This window comes from Gallus gallus, chromosome 14 (assembly GCF_016699485.2).
Source record: "Gallus gallus isolate bGalGal1 chromosome 14, bGalGal1.mat.broiler.GRCg7b, whole genome shotgun sequence".
NCBI classification, from domain to species: domain Eukaryota; kingdom Metazoa; phylum Chordata; class Aves; order Galliformes; family Phasianidae; genus Gallus; species Gallus gallus.
In genome coordinates, this window is record NC_052545.1 from 7,539,728 (window position 1) to 7,556,226 (window position 16,499).

General features: G+C 35.9%; 1 protein-coding gene across 5 annotated transcripts in view; it reads right to left on the bottom strand.

The window, feature by feature from the left end:
* The window catches only part of MARF1 (meiosis regulator and mRNA stability factor 1), a 27,596-nt gene continuing 11,097 nt past the window's right edge, over window positions 1-16,499 (bottom strand). For 3 of the 5 annotated variants that reach the window (XM_046900648.1, XM_046900647.1, XM_015294529.4), the window contains 20 exons: window positions 15,786-16,220; window positions 15,019-15,182; window positions 14,770-14,931; window positions 13,913-14,102; window positions 13,230-13,408; window positions 12,300-12,380; window positions 11,753-11,989; window positions 10,905-11,024; window positions 10,385-10,560; window positions 9,968-10,188; window positions 9,106-9,248; window positions 7,666-7,799; window positions 6,933-7,135; window positions 6,220-6,447; window positions 5,288-5,518; window positions 4,971-5,183; window positions 4,224-4,284; window positions 3,984-4,124; window positions 2,917-3,087; window positions 1-2,431 (listed from right to left, as the gene is read on the bottom strand). In XM_046900648.1, coding sequence (XP_046756604.1) covers window positions 2,199-2,431; window positions 2,917-3,087; window positions 3,984-4,124; window positions 4,224-4,284; window positions 4,971-5,183; window positions 5,288-5,518; window positions 6,220-6,447; window positions 6,933-7,135; window positions 7,666-7,799; window positions 9,106-9,248; window positions 9,968-10,188; window positions 10,385-10,560; window positions 10,905-11,024; window positions 11,753-11,989; window positions 12,300-12,380; window positions 13,230-13,408; window positions 13,913-14,102; window positions 14,770-14,931; window positions 15,019-15,182; window positions 15,786-16,220 — 3,723 coding nt within the window. In that variant the 3' untranslated portion in view covers window positions 1-2,198. 5 annotated transcript variants of the gene reach the window in all.

Here is a 16,499-nt window from a genome sequence, read left to right on the forward strand (position 1 = left end):
TTATGCTTGCTTGAAAATTTTATTGACACAACTTGTTTGGTCCCAACACACAAAACAGCACTTGAGCCACAAAATAAAGTGTCCAAACAAAGTAGACAGCTAAGAAAAGAATTTCTCCCTCCCACTCCAAGAAAAGATAGTGCATAAACTGAGGGCTTCAGTGACATTTTTCTCTTTTTTTAAACAGACATGAATTTGAAGCAGTACATTTAATTGTTAAAGAACTTCATGGTTGTAATACTTTTAAATCTGTAAGTCACATCATTCATTTAACCCTTTGGATAAAAAAATATATTGCAATTCAAATAGCTATTTTGTTACACTATGAACACAACTTCTCAAAAGTATTATTCTATTACTTTCAAACAGCAATTTCATCAGAATCACATAAACCCAGAAAAGATAATGCTGACCTCCATAAATGGTTTAACAACCAGACTCACTTTGACAAATATCATCTTATTCCCTGAAGCACCAAAGAACTGGTTCTTCAGTATCTTAGGTAACTTGGAGCTGCAATTTATGAAAATATTTTTCTCCAACCTATGTTCACCTGAAACAAAAATTTAAGTGCTCAGCATCAACTTTATCAAACGTAAGGTGAAAGCAGATATTCTTGCATTTAACTCAAACTTATTAAAAGCATTCCAAGAAAGCTTACTTGTAAATTTCACTTTCTACAGCAGGATGTCTGCAGAGATTTACTAAGGACCCAGATACTGTGCCACAATGCTCAGAAAAACTTCCAAGTGTTTCTCTGCATTCACAATGGCTATAAATTTACTACAGGTAATGAGTCTAAATTTAAAAGATTTTATAACAAAATCCAACTAGTAAAATTCTGTCTATAGCCATTATATTCAGTGGCATTTCCTGTTGTTGGCTGAAAAATTAGAGCCCATGTTCATTCCTTACATATTACAATAGAATCCATCTTAAAAAAAAAACCAAGTTGGCCAGTGGGATCCCTCTGGTATAGGTTCTTTCAATACATCAAGCAATTTATTTGCTGCCTGGCAAATACAACCCATTGTAAATGCCATGGTTACCCGGTATGGGTATGAAGTCTCACACACTGCTAACTAGAGTTGAGGTCATCCACTGGCTTAATCTCTCTTCCAAATCTGGCCCTTTGAAACGCCAACACAAGATACCACAAATTGAAAAAAGCTTCCAACACAAGGAGTAAGTTTTAGAATAAAAACAGACACAGCTAAAAGATGCACACTGAAGAATAAGCTTCCCATTTACAAAAGATGCTTAAAAATTGAAAACAAGGTTAAGCAGAACAACCTTAGATTTTCCACGTGTAGTTAGAACTTTCCTTACAGGTGAAAATAGCATCAATACCTTCCAGCACAAGACATTTTAACAGGACCTGCTCCACTATCTGTCATTTATGCATTCAATGCATATTTCAGAAATATCAGAATCATCTTAACTTCATTACTAGACACAATAAAATGTGTGTCTGTATCTCAAACTCATGACACCAAGACAGTCTTTTCCTTAACCAAATCCATGCCAGACAGGAACTAAACATAAAAGGGAAGCTTAAAACATCAGTGTCCTAGGAAGCTCCTAAATGGAACTGAGAAATACAGAAAATATTTAAAACAAGTTTTTACAAAAGAGTCCACATAATCTTCTACAGACATCTTTAACCCAGGACTTACAATGCAGCTACCAGTCATCTGAAAGGGCAGAGAACACATTTCTCCCCTGGAGGACAATCAACTCCATCACTCTTGTCACTGCAGGTCAGCAAGTTAAAACTTCTTAACAGGCTTTTGAAAGACAGATCATGCATTAATACTGTCTGAAACAATACCAGTAAGCAACAGCCTATAGAGTGTAATATGCTACATGTATGATTACACCACCAACGAGGCTTAAGGAAAATAAAATCTGTTCCATTTTAGTTCAATTCATGTTTTGCTCTTACTGAACACACATTTATGAAAAACTGTAAAATTTAAGAATAATTTAATGAATGCTGGATTTTTTTTTTCAAAATAATAGAAAAAATTCCACTCTGCTAGTAGCTGCGTTCAGTGTAAGAGGAACAAAATCTTCACAGAACACACTTAAATACAAACTGATTCTTCTAGGCCTTTCGTTAAAATACATGAGGGCTAGCAAATAGCTTGACTTTGTGCAGAGTTCTTAGGTGTTTGTTTCCACACTCAAAGAAAGAGTTAAAGCTTTGTTACAGGTGCAAGTGAGAAGTTTGCTGCCAATTTCACCTTGTTTTTGTGTTGCTTTTTGGCTGGGCTGTCCATTGCTTCCTTGTTTAGTTGTGTTTCAGAGGAGTGACGGGGAGGCACTGAAGTATTCTCTGCAGTGCTAGATGCCACAGAACCAGAGGTCAATTTCTCTTGAGCTGTGGTAACAATTTTTTGTTTTTCTTCTTCTGTTAAAATCATCATCTCTAAAATAAGTAAAGCAATTCAACTTATTAATGCGCTGTTCTTGGGAAAGGGGAATACTTAATTACCTACTACCAGAGAATTGTTTAAAAACTTGTTGGCCTGACATGAAACCAGGAAGTATGTCATGTTCATCTCTGCAACTGGTGTGACATTTGCTTTATGCTCTGTTTGTACTGCATACTATTTCTGAGGTTTAATTTAATTTTCAAATTAAGGCTGTCAGTGCTCAAAAAGACCTATGAAGTCACTGAGTAAAAAAGACTGCTACAGGTCAGCAAAATGCAGTTTTAGTGGTGGAGGTATAAGGTGCCTATAAAAGTCATCCTAGAGCATCACTAAAGGCCACTTATTGTCAATAATCAAAAGCATCTGACAGAAGGCATCAGCACCTCCATTACTGTAGGATATATAGACTTATGTTCTGTTTTCTAGGTTATATGAGCCATCACAATAAGTAATGTAAGATAGGCGAGTAAGCTCCTACCAGAGAGAGGTACAGGACGTTCCTCAAACTGAATTAGGTCAGCAGACTCAAGAACCACTGGATCAGGTCTCAGCTGGGGAGATGGTAAGCAGGAAGGAACTGGCTCACACAAGAGGTCAACAGGAGATGTATTTGTGAGGCAAAGAAGTTCTTGCTCAGTTTGATTAGGAGCTACAAAAATAAGGGAACGTCTTTCAAGTTATCTGTAAGCTGTGAAGGTATTGCTACTTTAGAGCTGGTAAATGCAAATTCCTCAAATGTGATGATTTAGGAGTTATGTCACATGCTAACATCACTTTGTTAGGATGAAAAACATCTAACTAAACTAATTACAATACAACAGACAAAGCAAAACTATATTACACTTAGTGCTTGCCTGAGTAAGTACACCCCTAGAGCAAAATCTGGTATTTGCCAAACCTGAGTAACAAACATAGCTGAGGAACAGAGAAGGGCCACTTATCAGACAACTCCCCTGCAGAGCTATTGATATCCTAACAGCTATTTACATACCAACGCTTAAATGTGGAAATTAAGTCAAAGGTTTCAAAATAAAGTAACTTGCTCTTACTAAAACACGCAAGTCTAGACTTCGACACCTCAAGAACCACCTCAAGTTCTTTTATTACCCCTGGGCTGAAGAACTAGAGACCACTGCAAGGCAGACTATGAGCTCAGTATATCCTAGTTCTTTCATTAGGAGTCAGACTAGCACCAACAGGACTGCCATGAGAATTAGCAAATATGAACATAAAAAAACAGCCCTAGCAGAAACCACTACTGACCAGCTTCTCATTAGCTTTATCCCATACAGACTGATGAAACTTCCACTAAAATCCACAGAAAACAACATTGCAGTGGCAATATACATGCTGATAGCTGAGAACAACAGATGCTCTTATCAAAAGGACACATACCTAACTATACGCCCTGGGACAAGATCAACAGCTTTCAAACCAGAAAACATTTTATCTACTAACTCACACAGCTTTCCCCATGCTGCTTTCCTTACTCTGATTATTTCCCTAAAGATAAGCAATTTCTTATACAAATCAATTTTGCATTACCATTGCTAGGTGTTCCTAGACTTAATTCCATTGATGAAGTTGATCCTGGGGTCTCCATAATATGTCCATTATGGTCATCAAGTTGATTTCCATGATCATCCACATGATCAGCAAGGGGAAAACTAGGTGAGCTAAAACGAGCTACAAAAAGGCAAGTTTGTTTGGTTCATTTACTGAAGTCACCTCTTAAAGAAAGAAAAAAGAAAACTAAGATACTGGCTCAAAATTGAAGTGACTTACTTTTCATATCATTTTTCAGTACCACAATTCTCTTATGGCCATGTCCTTTAATCCAGACCACCTGTAGAGAAAAACGTAGAATTATCAGCACATCCTAGCCTCAAAGCCCAGAACAGTTTACTCACTGCCTTCATCCATCCTTACAATGAAATTTTTAATAGTAAACTAAATCATGTTGCTAATTTGTACCACACTACATAAGTAAAAGCTTCGTCAAAATAATTCTTGCCAAAGATGAAAGGCAAATCACGGAACTAGAAGGAATTTCCACTTTGTTACTTTCCCTAAAGATTAGTTTACTAAAAAAAGCCATGAACTGGGTCACAAAATTAACCTAGAACACTTAAATGCAAGGACAACAAGATACCACAGCAAAATTCCATGATTCTTGTGACAACTGCCATTGCTTTTCACTCCTGAAAGCAACAACCTATGTTCAGCTTTTTGCTTAAGCTCAGTACTGTACAGTTCCTCATTAAAAGAAAAGTGAATTCTGATTTGATACAGATGCCAAGAATGTTTGTGATCTGACTGGGAACAATTCTTAAGCAGAATGTGATGAAAACAATTTCTAAAAGTTACATAACCAAGATTTGAGAAGCTACTAAAAATACTACTGGTAAAAGTCCACTTGGAGAATATTATTATACCAATAATTCTCACCAAATACCAGAATCATCAGCTGCTTTAACTATTTTTAGCTCATGCAGAAATCAAGATGTAACTGTACAAAACAATTTTCCACACCTGTGGAATTGCTCCCAAGAGCTCTTCTAAGTTATTGCATCCATATGCTTTGGGCTGCAGCACCTCTCCTGTGTACTTGCTATATGCAACCAGAAACTCATGAAGAAAAATCTGCTGATAATGGTAAGTGTGAAGTAAGGACCTCACATTCTTTGCAAACATGTATAGATTTGTAAGTCTCACATATTCTTCCTCTGCACCATTGGTAAAAACCTATCAGAAGAAGAAAAAAGCATGAGTGCAAGTTTACATAACCTCTAGTAATAACACACCCTTTTAGAAGTGTAACATAGCAGAAGGAAATAGAGTGTTCATACCTCAACCAAGTACGGGAGACTCTTCAGGAGCTCAGTTAAGGTCATAAATCCATATTCGCATGGATTAAGAGAAGTACTATGGATTGTTTCATAGTGCTGTTTAAGTTGTTCAACAGAAAGAAAGGATGCTCCATCCCAAGACATCAACAAGACGAGTAACTGGGCAGTGAGAGTCCGCAAAGATTTTCTATTAATCAGCTGAATTTGCTTGCCAGACTCTGTGTCAACCACCTATAAAAATGATTTGTAATTGAGTTTGGGATGGGAAAGATCCCTAAATTAACAACATCACATGATCCATACCAGTATCTGATACTACTCCAGTTAAACACATGATAAACCTAACACCACACAGAATTTACTTAAATACAAAATTTTAATACTAATTTTTGTCCACACAGACAATTCCATTTTTTGTTCCATGCCAACTTAACCTGGCTAAGCTCCAGCCTGATCACCAGCTGCTGAAATAAGTGTGGAAGTAACTAAGAAAATGCATCTGTATCTACACAGCTGTTACCTTCCTCTCCTACAGGCATACAAGATTTTAGAGTTATTTTAGAGGCATTTTAGAGTCAAAGCCTCAAACAAACATATAAAAAAAATCAAGTACAAAACAGCAAGAGGCTGAGATCTATCATTGTGGAAAATAACTACTTTTATATAGCTGAATCAGGTGGGAAAAGACAATTTCTATTGTTTAAATTACTCAAACGAGTAAAAACTTAAGATGTGGATGAATTTCCCCCAAAAAAGTCAGCAAGAACAAAGGATTTTTGAAGATACATTTTAAATTCCGTTAGAATTCTCCCTCAATTTAATGAAATAATTTGCAAAGTACATCATAACGACACTGAGATAAGTATAGAGATGGAAATACTTCACATATTATATATTCTTTTAAAGGATAAACTACAAAGACAGAGCATTACCTTTACAACATGACAAAGTTTTTGCATTAAAGCTGGAACTGAGCTAACATCATAGTCATGAAGACGCAGCGTATATCCAAACGTTTTACTGTACTCTGACAGTAAATCAGACATCATTAGGCAGTTGTCTTTTTGAGACCGCAGCAGTTTAACAAACTGGGCAGCTACTGCTTTAACTTGTTCCACCTCTGTGAGCGTGAGAATTTTCTCTTCCCCACATTCCAATACCTACAAGCCAAGATTGCATTCTGTTAAGTGAGTTACCTCATTTGACTGAAAAAAACATCTGCAACTAAAATTCAGTGATTGCAGATGGTCATTAGCTACGTAGTAGGGCTCAACTACCTTGTAAGATAACCACAGTAAGCAAAAGACCACCAGTAAGCAAAAGCAGCATAGCTTCTGAAGTAACAAAGCAGACAACAGCTAACTTTAAGCAAGATTAAACAATCTGAATGAAATCTAGCCCTGATGCACTGAATTTTGCAAATGTAATATAGTTTGCACAATCTGAATTTCTTAAAACTAACCTCAACATGCTAAACCTTAGGAGCAGTTCATACTAAGATAGCTATATCAAAGTTTTACAAACAGCTGGCTAGCATTAGAAGCACACAGTTCAACTTAAACTGAAGTAAACTTCTGCTGTAACAAACAGTTGTGCAGATCTTATCAGCTAAACATTTAATATAGCTCAGGATTGTAGAACTTACTTGCAACACCTCTGGTATGGCTTCAAAGAGTTCAAGTAGTTTTGTAAAACCATAGTAAGCAAGTTTGCACTGACGACCAAAATGGTGGTGGTAAGAAGGAATAAATTTACTGAAGGGCATTCGGAAATGGGGCTGATGGCGCAGTAAGTCCACCACCTCTTTAGAAAATTGTTTGGTTCTTTCGATTTCCTCCTGCGTACGTTCTAAAATCAGAAAAAAAATCAAGCTATAGCTATGTACCAAACCACTTTGAAATGCAATAGAACATAGTAATAAAATGTGGTGATTTTCAGATTTCTCACATCATACCAGGTCATGTTTTCTTATAACACTAAAGAAAAGTCCTGAAATTACATATGGGAAACCCAAAACAAGTGGGTGATCAGTATTTTAGTTTCTTTATGAGCAAAATATTTCAGAGCTGGTTATTTCTGCATAGCAAATACAGTCTTCAATCACGCCACAGAAAACGTAACTACATGCAGCAGTAGCAGTGTTATTTTGCTTTTATTATCTGCTTTCCTACTGTTTTGTAGTATAAAGAAATGTTGTTTCCTATAGAACATTCTCTATTTTTATAATTTCATAGCTTCCTTATAGTTATGGGGATAGTTGTAAAAGTAGAAACATCAACAAAAGAAAAAAAATCAGCATCACTATGTTTCACTTAACCCAGTTTTGAAATATTCCAAGAACAATTTCTTTTACAACAGTAATAAGTACACTGACATACCTCTCTTGGGAATACAAATTACCATTTCATTATCTTGCTGTGACAAACAGATAGTTGTATCTGGAATTTCTGATATTATATCAGCCAGTTCACACACTCCATACTCAGTAACATCCCAATCCTTAGAGAAACACCTGAATGTTTATAAGAATAGTATAACAAATTTTAATACACTCTCTGTAGGCCAAAAAATGTGAAAGTTTTGAGATAACATACAGTAGGATGGTATTAGATAAACCTCAGATCCTAACAAGACAGGCATAATCTTCATGTTACTAATAATACTAGTATACGAAGAAAAGGAAAAATGCATTGTTATCAAGTTATCCATTATAACCAGAAAAATAAAAAGGTTACACCAATGGCTTACATGCCACTAGAAGAGAAAGCTCCTTGAAGAAACTGGACTCGTTACACTAGTAGTGAAAAACGACAATAGACAACTTGAACTTGATTACTTGACTAAACAATTTAAGAATACATAATCATACCATATATGGTCACATTTTCAGCAGTCTGTATTTTCTTAATTAAAATGCATGTTGTTCTTAAACAAGGTAAGATCAAGAGAAGGCAGAGACTACTTGTCTTCAAAAACACCATACTGAGGTTCACAATACTATGCAGTGTACTAAAAGGTATTTTACTTCCCCTACCTCTTTTCCCTCAGATTGACAAGAATTTACTGAAGACAGAAACATTTCAAGAAATCACCAGATCTGACCATAAGGGAGATAAACATTTAGTAGATTAAGAAGCAACCAGTAACATACATTTCTTTTAATGGCAAAAATAACCAGAAGTGGGCATTTCCAAAAAGGAAGAATTGCTACACAGCACAGAAGCATATTTGCAGAAGTAGACCACACAGAGTGCCAAGATGTTATGGTTTCATCATAGCATGTGATGTGCTGCTTTCTAACCTCAGAGGAAGAAAAATTTATACACAGAACACCCTAAAAAATAAACCTGGTTGGGTTTCTTTGTTCTGTGTTGTTTTTGTGTTTTGTTTTTAAACTATACTAGAACAGAATGTAACTCCTGGTAGTAGTAAGACAGCTATTACTCATGCTCATTCTTGTGCCATTGCTAGATCTGATTAAAAATTAGTATATCGTCAGTCTACTTATTTCATATTTTCAAGACTAATACTACATCTTTCCATAACTGCTCATTTTATAAAATTATTACAACCCACTTACTTAAATTCAACCTCACAGCTTAAAATACAATTAATGAAATAATCTATTTTAAGCTTTGAACAAGTTAAATAAACCTAGAGCTTAAGTAAAGCAGTACAGTCTAGCAGAGCTTTTAATTTTAATTAGAAGCTTGAAATTCCACATTACAGCAAAGATGGAATATTTTAAGATTAAAAGCGCTGATCCCCAGTTGTAGAGGCATGCCTATTTCTTTCTGTTTAGTCAAAAGATAACTTACCAGTGATAAGCTTGTAAGAATTCCTTTACAATAACTTGCTTACTGGCCTGGGATTTCAGAAGCTTCAGTAAGTCTTGAGTGAAGCGTTTCACTTGAGCTCTGTGCGTTAGAGTTAACAAGCGCTTGGAACCCATACCAAGAATCTGAAAGAAAATTTTCTCTGATCACTTCTCATAAAAACATATATAGAATACTAAAGACTGTTAGAAGACAATTCTAATATAGGTAGGCTAGAAATAAAAAAGATAAAAAGGATAAAGAGAACGTCTTCAAAGGCAACCCTGTGAAGCCATATACTTCATGTATGGAAGTACATGCCACCAATAATTACTTCCTCCATGAGTGCTATTGTAGTTGTTGCACATGATTAATTGGCTATTTAAAAGCCCTGGTTCGGACACCAACTGGTGTTCAAGACAAAATATGGTCACAGTTTTTTTAACGTAAGGCTACATACTGTGTTACTTCACACCAACATCTCTCAAGCCACAAGTTACACAGACTAACTCACTGGCACTCCAATGCTTGCTGTGTTCTTATAATTAACAGCACAACTGCAACTTCCTTACCCAAGCTCTAGACACAGATTAAAGAAGCTTTAAACTTTCTACTAGAGATTAGAATAAACTGTTAATTTCCACAGTTACTCTCCCAACCTTCCCCCAGAACAAAGATGAAATAGAACTTTTTTTTAAAAAAGGAAGCAGTTATCCTCCAAGGTTCAATTACCATCTTTTTCCAAGGTTGACAAGAAATTCTATAACATAATAAATCCTATAACAACCAGCAACGTACTCATTTCAGAAAGTTCAATGTACAAGTACAGTTCTCTGAAACAGAGGAGCAGTGCCACATAACTCACCTGCAGGACATGAGGCACTGCTTCCAGCAACTCCATTAACTTGGAATATCCGTAGTCAGACACACGGCATTGTTTTGCGAAGTGATGATGGTATGTTGGGATGAATTTACTGACAGGTATGATGCAGGATGGCTGGCTTTTAAGTAGATCTATCACTTCTCTACTGAACTGAATAAGTTGTGGATTACCTACAGGGCTCTTAGAACGTAGAAGCCATGGATCTACAAAAAAAAGAAGTTTGTTATTGAGCTTTCCATTAGTAGTCTTCCACTAATCCTTGCAGATTTCCAACAAAGATCAAAGAACAAGAAAATAAAGGGAAATTAAGCTAAAACTAAGTTTAAAAGAATAGCATAAAATGACTTGCATAATTGTTGAAGAGGTTCATAAAAAAAGATCATAAATACAACTGTTTACCTGTGGTAGGAGGTGGTGGTTTGTTATGTATCCACTTTATAACTTTAATGCCATTTTGAGCAGTAGCAATATTCACTCCAGGAACACAGGTAATTAAATGTTCTAAAGGAACACCACCCTGACCTTCTGGCACCATTTCAAGATCATTGAACTCTGACATATAACAATCAGGAAAGCTTTGGAAAGAGAAGAAAGCTTCCATTATACATTAAAACACTACTGTAAGAACAGTCTTAAAGCGTTATTATTCCTGAGAAAAAGGCTTTAATAGTTTATTAGATCACAGAACTCTTGATAAAAATGAGTATTGAAAAATGCACCTTGAATTTTACCTATTTCTGCACTCAGATCTTAAATTCAAAATTTTATAAGGAATTTATTTCCTATAAGGGCAAACATACGAGGCCTAGAGACTTTAATCACATCAAGCAGATTCAAGAGCATTACAACAGCCATCAATAAGGTTTTAGAGACTATGATTTCAGCCCTTACACCAAAAGCCTAATTTAAACCACTTTACCTTAGTAAAGGCACAGTACCCTCATGGGTCTGCAGAAGACTGTGAACTTGGGGAGCAAATGTCTTCAGAGACAAGATTGCAAAAGGTATTCTGTAAGAATCTGGATCAAACTCATGTTCACTGTAATAAGAAAAGCATTGAATTAACCTCTTAAATTCAGTCTCAGGTTGAGCATACTATAACTGTGCACACCTATGGTAAACATAATACAGATACTGCATGACAATGTTACAGTACAGTCCCAAGCATCTCCAATCTTTTCTTCATTAAAGAGTCAACTATAGCAAGTTTTCAGAAAACAAACATGAGTTAGGCCTCATTTTTATCACCATTTGACTAAACACGTAGCAGCACAGCAACAAATACCAGCCAGTGGCGAATGAACACCTAGTAACTACAACAGTAGCACACCCCAGCTGCTGTTGAATATAATGAAAGATTTATTATGCAGCTTGAGGAAGTCTTCAGCCCAGTATAAATGATGATTTACTAAAGATAGCCAAAGGACAAAGGTAGATCAGTTCTTGCCATAATTGTATAGTAATCTTCAAGCAAGTAGAAGTATGTATAACCTTCCCTACATAACAACAGAAGGTTAGCATACCTTTCAGCTTCTAAGTAGCATTCATGCTTGGCAGCTGTGTTGAGTACAAAGTTACTGAGAAGGCAGATCCATGAGAACTACCTAGAAAATTCAGTTATCTATTTTCTGCCCAACTTAATTACTATAATACAACTACATAATGACAGATGTTATATGAAAGCCTTCTCAACTTTAACACAGCTGCTAATGTAAAATGCTGTTTAAGTACTTCATAGTATTATGTAGTATTTTATACACAGCTTACATAACGTCTTTATTCAGGCAATGCTGCTTACAAACAGGCTCGTGATATTCCAACTCCTCAAATATTATAGGACTACAGTTTGCTGATGAACCATCATGTGACTGTGAAGATCCCAGGGGACTTTGCCGGGCTTGGCTGCTGGGTAAGAGACACACCAGCCGCCCACCTCCTTGGTCACGGATTGCCACAGTATCGGTTAGTTTGTACAGGTCTGATACCATCAACTTACGCCCAAATCTAAAAGAAAAAAGTTAATGTATATTATAAATTTGCATTTTATGCTTATAAAACAGGAATACTGTAGAAACAATTCTACAGAAACTGATCAGTACAAACCAATTTTTCTACTTGGGGATGAATAAAATAAAACACTAGAACTATAACCCTTTAACAAAGGCCAGTATCACAGTCACTGGCTCTTGACAGATATGCTGCAACACCTAACAGCAAAACATCACCTACTGGGTTAGTTTCTACTGTTTACAGTATCTGGTCACAAAACTCAATTCTTCTGGGATATGCCAATTAAAAACAACTGAGAACTTACTTTTTCTCATAGATTTCTGTGAACTTGAACATAGGCAGACAACAAGCAGGTGCATCCTGAAGAATGGAGACAGTTTCTGAGCTGTAAGAAAAGTTTTGCAGTGTTACCAAAAAATAAAGTTAATATTAGAAACAGCTATGTAATCTTTGGCCCTGTTTGGGAGATATTTACAGATCTATCTTACGAATTATAAGCATGATAACAGGACAAATCGTCTTTCACAGTGCTGGGGTGAAAGGGAAAACAATACTTCACATCAGTGGAGTACAAATAGTATCTATTTGTAACTCATCTGGCTGGCATCTCTGAAGGACCAGAATCTTTCAAAAGGCAGTAGTAAGAGTTTCAGTATCTACAAAATGTAACATCACAGCTTTACATTAAGAACTCCGATTTGGCATAAACTAAAATGCAAGAAATAAAGTTGTAAGTTATGTAATACCAAGAGAACTGAAGAACACTCCATACACCAGAGTTTTCTAATGCCTTCTTTCAGTAAGAAAGAAAATATGTATTTGCACTAGCATTACACTCTAGTAATATCTTCCACAAAGAAAACAGATCTGAAATAGCAACTGGATTTAAAACGAATCATCTCTTTAAGGAAGAAGATGCACATATGCATCTTACAGAGAAAAGAAATACGAGATTTATACTCTCATTCAGCCACAAAAAGTACACTGAGGCATACAATACTATGAAAATAGTAATTGAAGTCCAGCATAAGCACCCTACTAAGAAAAAGTGTGGTCTCCAAGTGTAAGCAGTGTAAAAATGCTCAACTGAAAACTGCCAGCCTTGTTGTACTTAGCACATTCACTAGGTAATTAGACAGATTTTTACTCGGTTTTCCTATAGTTCTTTTATTCAGTATTTTAAATCTCTTAATTACTAAAAAGACACAATGGCAATTAAAGGAACGTTCATTACCTAAGGAGAGAGAGTGATTTATTAGCAGCTCCTGTTGCTAATGAGACCTGGATCCTTTTACTGCCAATTTTGTATCTGTGAAGACTGTTGACAGCACTAATTGCTTCTTGCAGATTTTCCATTTGCACTGTAGCCTTCAACTGGTAGTCTGTATGAGGACTGAGCTCAACACATTTTACCTAAAGGGGAAAAAAAAAGACAAACACACAACCTTATGCATTTACCCTTAAACATTAACCTAAGCCAAGCTGAAAAAACATATCAATCTTCCTTTTACCAAGAAATAAACTCAATGGAAAAGGGAACAGAGTAAGATAAGCCATGGTCAACATGACAGTGCAAACAATAATCATGCCTTGTCCAAGACTCATTATGTAAGACCATGGTACTTTTTTTTTTTTTAAAAAAAGAGGCACCATCTTCTGTATGAAAAGAATGCCAGAACAACATCATCTGCAGACCACACAACTGGCATCACTACAAACAATCTCCATTTGTACCGTTTTCTTTTACTGATATATTTTGTTTTGGTTTTCTTTTGTTTTGTTTGAGAATAAGCAAACTTTGTTAAAACACATTGTGTAGAAGTTTTAATATTTTCCTACTCACCTAAAGCTAGGCCAGAAATATAGAGATACAAACATGACGTATATAAAAAACACTTAAAGTATTTTACCCTTTACCTTTCCATGTCTTGAGAAAGTTTCTTGTAAAGTTTGCTGCAACTCTTTTCTGGACAATCTGTAATCAATATTGCTGATCTGAATATCTGCACCATTTGCAAAAGGATCAGGACAGTCTGTACCACTGGTATGATTTACTACATTAAATGTGAGTGGAGATGATCTATTTGAGAGGTTTGGAGACATACTCCTGGGTAAAATAAAACACGTTAACTGAAGTAGTTACTGCACATTTCTTATATACATACTGAAACAGATCAAAGAAACACTCATCAAGAGCACAGATACAGCACTTGGAAGGCAATTTCCTACTACATGTACTTATGCACACAAAACAAATTTCATGTAAACAGAACCAGAACAAGGTAAGTATTTCCTATGATGAAGATAAAAAGTAACTGATACTTCCAAGGGACCCAATTTAATATATTTGACTCGAGGTCTTCCTACCATTTTTTATGAACACACCAAAGAGCAAACATTTAAAAATAATTGACAGACAGAACATATTTAAGCCTCCAGGAGAACTTCATGGACCTGGGAAAATTTATACTAGGAATGTAAATGTCACTGAAATAAAGAGACACAAGGTGGCTAATACCCATGAAGATTTTTCAGCTTTAGAATTATTTCATGTAAACTTTCACTAAGTTTCTGATAAAAGCTGACCTCTGGTATATCCATCCTGTCAGCTAGCACTATAACAACTTTTTGCATTCACATGAGTTACTGTTACTACATTAATGGGTCTACTATAGGCAATTCCATATGCAGGTATCAAGAAGTAATACCGAGATCAGAAAAGTCCTAGCACTGGTGGGTCACAGTGCACCTTCCAAATAAGAAAAATAACTTACCGAGATGACCAGCAATTCTGAGATACAAATAAAGGACTGAGTTGTCTTGAGGCTGTCAGCTTACTGAAAGCAGAGGGATAGCTGACTTGAAATACAGCTTCATCTTTATCCTTTTTGTCTACAGGGGAATTTGTCATGCTCCTGGAAACAGAAGTCTCTTTCCTATTTACAAATACACAAAAAGAGAAAATTCATTATGTTGCACAATTCACATTAAAAGGTGTCATTAGTAGTTAATTTTGAACATACTTATAACTACTTTTACAGGATGATTCTCCAACTCCACTTTTTTTTGTTGTCAGAGATACAGGAGCTGCTGCATGAGAGTTATTCTGAGAAGGAATTTCTCGTAGATGTTCCTGATGGTTTTCAGTATTTCTACTGATAGTCTTCGATTCAAGACGGCATAGCTCCTATATTGAATAGGAGAAAGGTCAGCATAAAAGCACCACACATTCCTTGCCAGAACCTTTCCCTGTGACAAAAAGCTAAATTCATTCTTTGACTGTCATTGGAACCTCAAGCAGGAGGTATTTGATTTTTCTATGACAGAAAGCAATAAATGGTTAATAATGAACTAAAGTAATATTTTTGCTACACTGTATTATTTGTCCTTGTGTCCTTTAAAACTATAAGTTGATCACTCAGTGTTACACTCAACACCACCTGATCAACACTGCTCACAGAATTAGATCTACAAGGTCCCTTCAAACTCAAGCCAGTCTGATTCATGATTCTACAACAGAAGTCAAAACTGCCATAAGATCCAGAACTCAGTAAATATCAACAGTATTTCTAAATGGAGTAAAACAAGGTAGTGTGAGGAAAAAAAAAAATCACCCTCAAACTCACTGCATGCTTTCCAAGCACAGGTATAATGTCTTCCTACAGGAGATATATATTCATTAGTTTATTCATAAACTAGGAGTGACAAGTTAAAATACAACTCTAATAGAAGCAATCCTCAAAACACGTCAGAAAGCAAGGACACTAAATAAGGCAGAAGAAAATGATACCTGTAAGCTTTTAACATTTGTAGGTTTGATGACTGATCCATGACTCTGTAATCCTCTCCCAGCAGAACCTTTGGTACCAGAAGACTGATCACTTCCATCTTTGTTGGTGATACAAAGCTTTGTACTCCTGTTAACTTTTTTGGGAGACTTCACTTTTTCAGTTCCAACAAAGTTGGAGCTTTTTGTTTCATTAAGTTCTTTGTTTTTGGGAGCAAAAGAGACTACAATCCTGTTGCCAAAAACATCTTCATTTTCCATTCGCTTCCAAGCCCGTTCAGCACTTTCTTGATTTAAAAAGCGGAGAATTGCACTGCTTCCAGAAATACTCAGGACCTTTCCTCCACAGTTGTCTGACAAACGTCTGAGTCTATTACTGACACTTTTGCTGTCTCTGTTTGTTGGCAGATTGTAAACATACAATAATGTATGGCATGCCTGTTTCAAGGGAGTAAGATTTTTAATTTGTCAGAATACTCATGTGCTGTTTCAGAACAGTATATTTTACATTGATTCTGCTGATGTGCTCTACCTTGTGAAAAGAAAAAGAAATATTTCTACAACTTTCAATTCATTTAGAAAACTAATACCAAGGTAAGTTCTGAAACTTCCATCTGCAACATGTTTTAAGAAAACAAACTACAAACTCTCAGTGGATCAATATCTGGTTACTTCTTCAGATAACAGAGCCCAACTGAACCCAAGAATGCTACATAG